The sequence below is a fragment of the Nerophis ophidion genome, linkage group LG07 (assembly GCF_033978795.1).
Source record: "Nerophis ophidion isolate RoL-2023_Sa linkage group LG07, RoL_Noph_v1.0, whole genome shotgun sequence".
NCBI lineage: Eukaryota > Metazoa > Chordata > Actinopteri > Syngnathiformes > Syngnathidae > Nerophis > Nerophis ophidion.
This window is the reverse complement of record NC_084617.1, coordinates 20122164-20128516: the sequence shown is the minus strand read 5'-3', so window position 1 is coordinate 20128516 and position 6353 is coordinate 20122164. Positions and strand designations below refer to the sequence as shown.

Genomic DNA, 6353 nt, shown 5'->3' with positions numbered 1-6353 from the left:
TTGGTGGTGCTGACGAAATCGTCCTTGAGGGAGATCAAAATGGGCGGGGCATCCGTTCCTCCGAACCAGTCGTCGGCTTCCACGGACGGTTCCGGGCCGATGGTGTCAGGGTAAAGGTCCTCCTGGAAGAGGTCGGACTGTGGGGGGGAGAAAAAGAGGGTAAGAACAAAGAAAAGGAGAAGAAGGAGGAGTAAAACAAAGGAAATGTTAAAAAAGATATAAATAATATAAAATTAAAAAGAAAAAACTAGAAAAGGATGGAGGAGAAGAAGAAGAAGCAGAGAAAAAGAAAGAGAAGGTGGAAAAGATGAAGGAAAATGAGAATGTAAAGTAGTAGAAGTAGAAAGAACAACATGTAGGAGAAGTAAAAAAGAAGAAAGATAGCAAAGAAGAAGGTCAAGAATAAGAAGAGGGATGATAATGAGAGGAAGAAAAAGACAGAGAACAAAAGAAAAAATAAATACAAGGAAAAGCAGAATAGAATTGAAAAGAAGAAAAGTAGAACCAACATTAAGGAGAATTTTAGAAGAAGGAGTTGCAGGAAGAGAAGAAGAAAATTAAGGAAATATAGACAGAAAAAAGATTGAAAGAAAGAAAGAAAAAAGAAGGCGGAAGAGATGGAGGAGGTTTTGGAGAAGGAGAAGACAAAGAACAAATTGAAGAAGAAAAGAAAAACAAGAAGCAGACGTTAAAAAAGGAGAACAAAGAAAAAGAAGAAATATTATGAACAAAAAGAACAAAAAAGAAGAGAAGAAAAAGTTAAGGAAGAAGTAAAAAGAGAAGAAGGATACATGAAAAATGAAAAATTTGGAAAAAAAAAATGAAAAAAAAATTAGAGGAAAGATGAGCTGACATTACAAAAAGTGCAAAAACGTCGAGTTCCCTCACCTTCCTTGGCACGGTCATGATGATGGGCTCACACTTCCTCTCATGCAGCTTGTAGAACCTGAAGGGGGCGTCAGTGAGGGTTAGTGGGCGGGGCCTTTTTATCATCAGAAAAGTAAACAACAAGTTGCTAACATGCTACCTTTTTACTATAAGATAAGTAAACAAAAATGTGCTGACATCTTAACTTTTTTATTATTAGATACATACACTTAAATATGCTGACATGCAACCATTTTATTATCAGAAAAGTAAACAAAAAGATGCTATCATCCTACCTTTTTTATAATCAGATAAGTAAACAAAAAGATGCTAACATGCTACCTTTTTTATAATCAGATAAGTAAACAAAAATATGTTAACATGTTACCTGTGTTATTATTAGATACGTACACTTAAATATGCTGACATTCTACCTTTTTGTTATAAGTAAAGTAAACAAAAAGATGCTAACATGCTACCCTTTTTATTATTGTATGTGTACACTATAATATGCTGACATGCTACCATTTCAATGATCAAATAAGTACATAAAATATGCTAACTTGCTACATTTTTATTAACAATTAAGTAGACAAAAATTTGCTAACATGCTATCTTTTTAGCTATCAAATAAGTAGAGAAAAAAATGCTAACATGCTACTTTTTTAACGATCAAATGAGTAAAAAGAAAAAGTTGCTAAAATGCTAACTTTTTATGATCAAATAAGTAGACAAATAGATGCTAACATTCAAAGTTTTTCATGATCATGTGAGTAGACAAACATGCTGACATGCTAACTTTTTAGTGATCAAATAAGATAAAAAAATGTTAACATGCTTCCTATTTAGTGATGAAATTTTAGATGTATAAAAAAAGTAGAGAAAAGAATGCTACCATGCTACCTAATAATGATCAAACATGTAGCAAAAAAGATGTTAACAAGCTATCGTTTTAGCTATCAAATAAGTAGAGAAAATAATGCTAACATGCTACCTTTTTAAAGATCAAATGAGTAAAAAAAAAAGTTGCTAAAATGCTCACTTTTTATGATTAAATATGTAGACAAATATATGCTAACTTTTAAAGTTTTTCATCATCATGTGCGTAGACAAACATATGCTAACAAGCTAACTTTTTAGTGATCAAATAAGAAGAGAAACACAAGCTGACATGCTTTCTATTTAGTGATAAAATCAGTATAGAAAAATATGCTAACATGCTACCATTTTAGATATATAAAAAAGTAGAGAAAATAATGCTAGTATGCTACCTAATAATGATCAAACATGTAGCAAAAAAGATGCTAACATGCTATCTTTTTAGCTATCAAATAAGAAGAGAAAAAATGCTAACATGCTACCTTTTTAACGATCAAATAAGTAAAGAAATAGATGCTAAAATGCTCACTTTTTGTGATCAAATAAGTAGACAAAAAGATGCTAATATTCAAAGTTTTTCATGATCACATGAGTAGACAGACATATGCTAATATGCTAACTTTTTAGTGATTAAAAAGAAGAGAAAAACATGCTTCCTTTTTAGTGATAAAATAGGTATAGAAAAATATGCTAACATGCTACCGTTTTAGATATCAAAAAAGTAGAGAAAAAGATGCTACCATACTACCTAGTAATGATCAAATATACAGCAAAAAAGATGCTAACATGCTACCATTTTAAGGATCAAATAAGTAAAAAAACATTCAAAGTGTTTCATGATCAGGTGTGTAGACGGACATAAGCTAACATGCTAACTTTTTAGTGATCAAAAAAGAAGAGAAAAACATGCTAACATGCTTCCTTTTTAGTGATGTAATAAGTATAGAAAAAGATGCTAACATGCTACCTGGCTATCTCACACTTGTTGACCTCCAGGCCCCTCTTCGGCATGTAGCCCACCCCCTTCTGGCTCTCCTTGCTGCTGTACATGGACAGGTAGTGCACGTACGGCGCCTCCTCTGTTACCTCGAAGTAGCGGATGCTGCTGTCCCCCTGCCGGGGACAAGATGGCGGTCAGCTGGAGGCGGGGGTAGAGGGGCACACAAAAGGCCGTGTCTGACCTCTGACCTTTCCACACAGGTAGAAGACGCCTGTGTCGGGGTCGTAGAAAGGAAGCAGGACGCCGCTGCTGGTGTCCACTTCCTGCAAGGTCAGCGGGTCGTCAAAGTTGTCCTGTGAGGAACACGGCATAGGAATGAGAAGACAAGGACATGTATCCAAAAATGTAACAAATATTATCATCAACAGTTTATAAACTCATACAAATGATATCACAATTCATATCGTTATCGTACATGATGTTATTTTACGATATGTTATCCTACATAATGTTATGCTATGTTATGTTATCTTACATAATTTTATGTTGCAATATACTGTATTATCTTACGATGTGTTCGCTTACACAATGTTATGATACGATATGTAAGTTTACATGATGTCACGCTTACAACATGTTAGCTGACATAATGTTATGCTACGATATGTTAGCTTACATGATGTTATGCTACGATATGTTAGCTTACAGGATGTTATGCTACGATATGTTAGCTTACATGATGTTACGCTACAATATGTTATCGTAAGTAACGTTACACTACATTATGTTAAATTACATAACGTTATGCTACATAAAGTTATCTTACATGATGCTACGGTTACGATATGGTATCTTGCATGATATTATGCTACGATATGTTAGCTTACATGATGTTATGCTACGATATGTTAGCTTACATGATGTTACGCTACAATATGTTATCGTAAATAATGTTAAACTACGTTATGTTAAATTACATAACGTTATGCTACATTATGTTATCTTACATGATGCTACGGTTACGATATGGTATCTAGCATGATATTATGCTACGATATGTTAGCTAACATGATGTTACGGTTACGATATGTTATCTTACATAATGTTATGCTACATTATGTTATTTTACTTATGTTTCAATGTATTATCTTACACGATGTTATGCTACGATATGTTATCTTACATAATGTTACACTACATTATGTTAGATTACATAACGTTATGCTAAATTATGTTATCTTACATAATTTTATGTTTCAATATATTATCTTACAGGATGTTATGCTACGATATGTTATCTTACATAATGTTACACTACATTATGTTAGATTACATAATGTTATGCTACATTATGTTATCTTACATGATGCTACGGTTACGATACGTTATCTTGCATGATGTTATGCTACGATATGTTAGCTTACATGATGTTACGGTTACGATATGTTATCTTACATAATGTTATGCTACATTATGTTATCTTACATAATTTTATGTTTCAACATATTATCTTACACGATGTTATGCTACGATATGTTATCTTACATAATGTTACACTACATTATGTTAGATTACCTAACGTTATGCTACATTATGTTACCTTATGTGGTGCTACGGTTATGATATGTTATCTTGCACGATGTTATGCTACGATATGTTATCTTACATAATGTTATGCTATATTATGTTATCTTACGTAATTTTATGTTTCAATATATTATCTTACACGATGTTATGCTACGATATGTTATTTTACATAATGTTACACTACATAATGTTAGATTACGTAACGTTATGCTTCATTATGTTATCTTACATGATGCTACGGTTACTATATGGTATCTTGCATGATGTTATGCTACGATATGTTAGCTTACATGATGTTACTGTTACGATATGTTATCTTACATTATGTTATGCTACATCATGTTATCTTACATAATTTTATGTTTCCATATATTATCTTAACCGATGTTATGCTACGATATGTTATCTTACATAAGGTTACACTACATTATGATAAATTACATAACGTTATGCTACATCATGTTATCTTACATGATGCTTCGGTTACGATATGTTATCTTGCATGATATTATGCTACGATATGTTTGCTTACATGATGTTACGGTTACGATATGTTATCTTTAGGGGTGGGCAAATTAATGTGTTAATTACGAGTTAACTCATCAATCTATTAACGCCGACAAATATTTTATCGCACATTTGCGTATGTTGTTTACATACTTTTATTTTGTTAACGCCTTTTCTTAAAAAGATGGCGTCGCCCGGATGGGCTTCGGGGTCGAGGGGCTCTTGGTAAAGATGGAACATTTGGCAAAAATACCGGACAATTCTGTAAATTTCATGGCTGGCTTACAGCACGGTCACTCCGGGATCACTTACGACCGCCAGACAATTCTGAATGTGGATATATCGGGCCGTTTTGGACTGAATAAATGGGTTGTACTTGTATAGCGCTTTTCTACCTTCAAGGTACTCAAAGCGCTTTGACACTACTTCCACATTTACCCATTCACACACACATTCACACACTGATGGAGGGAGCTGCCATGCAAGGCGCCAACCAGCACCCATCAGGAGCAAGGGTGAAGTGTCTTGCTCAGGACACAACGGACGTGACGAGGTTGGTACTAGGTGGGATTTGATCCAGGGACCCTCGGGTTGCGCACGGCAACTCTCCCACTGCGCCACGCCGTCCCTTTTGACGCGTGCTTGCTAGACCGGCTAGCTAGCATGGGAATACTAGCTGTGAAGCAGCGGAGTATATGTGTTGTCTGTCTATTTATGAATAATGCAGACGAGGAGTGTTGGCTGAGTTCTTAACGTTTGCTTTCAGAGCGTGCATATCACAACATACAAGATGCCGTCATGGCGACACAACCTATACCGGGCTACCGCGCATGCTCGTCCCTCCTGTTGCATGCTGGGTAGGGTAGTTCTTTTTTTCCCTGGCTCATAACATCACAATATAGTAGCATGTATATGCGTTCAGTTTATCAAAGCACCAAGCAAACAATCGGAAAATTCCCATCATATCAATTCCTAGATATGGTCATAATTATTTTAAGTGCACTACGCAGAATAAACACAACATTATTAATATTGCTACTACGGATAATTTGATAAAAAATTCCCTAAAACAGCCCACTACCTATAATATAGGTTTTTCAAACATAAGATCCCTGATAAAAAAAATGTTTCTGCTGTTACCTCAGAAATTGCCTGTTCAGATGTTTTGATTGTGGCTCAGAGATTTGTATGTAGATTATATTTATTTTCCATAAAAAACAGGATAACTTAAATACCCTGGCAGTGGCAATAAGCTTAAATGTTTGTATTTACATTTTTTTAGTTGATTTTCATAAAATATGCTATTTAACTGCTACTGTTTAACAAGGACTGATTTAAATTGTGTTTGCACAACAAATGTTTTGGCGCTTTTGTTCATGTGAGAGAATATTCCAATAAAGGTGCACTACACACTACTTTTGAATTCATTATTGGGCTTTGCGTATACAATGCAGTTAATCGCGATTAATCGGAGAAATAGTGCGATGAACTTCGATTAACATTTTTAATCGTTGCCCAGCCCGAGTTATCTTACATTAAGTTATGCTACATTATGTTATCTTACATAATTTTA

General features: G+C 34.4%; 1 protein-coding gene across 2 annotated transcripts in view; it reads right to left on the bottom strand.

Annotated features, from left to right (window-relative positions):
- coro1a (coronin, actin binding protein, 1A) overlaps window positions 1-6353 on the bottom strand; it is a 30721-nt gene that overhangs the window by 1694 nt on the left and 22674 nt on the right. For both annotated transcript variants that reach the window (XM_061905594.1, XM_061905593.1), the window contains exons 7-10: window positions 2935-3039; window positions 2714-2859; window positions 889-946; window positions 1-137 (exon numbers count right to left, since the gene is read on the bottom strand). The exon at window positions 1-137 is cut by the window's left edge and continues 82 nt beyond it. In XM_061905594.1, the coding sequence (XP_061761578.1) occupies window positions 1-137; window positions 889-946; window positions 2714-2859; window positions 2935-3039 (446 nt within the window). The remainder of the gene's footprint in view (window positions 138-888; window positions 947-2713; window positions 2860-2934; window positions 3040-6353) is intronic.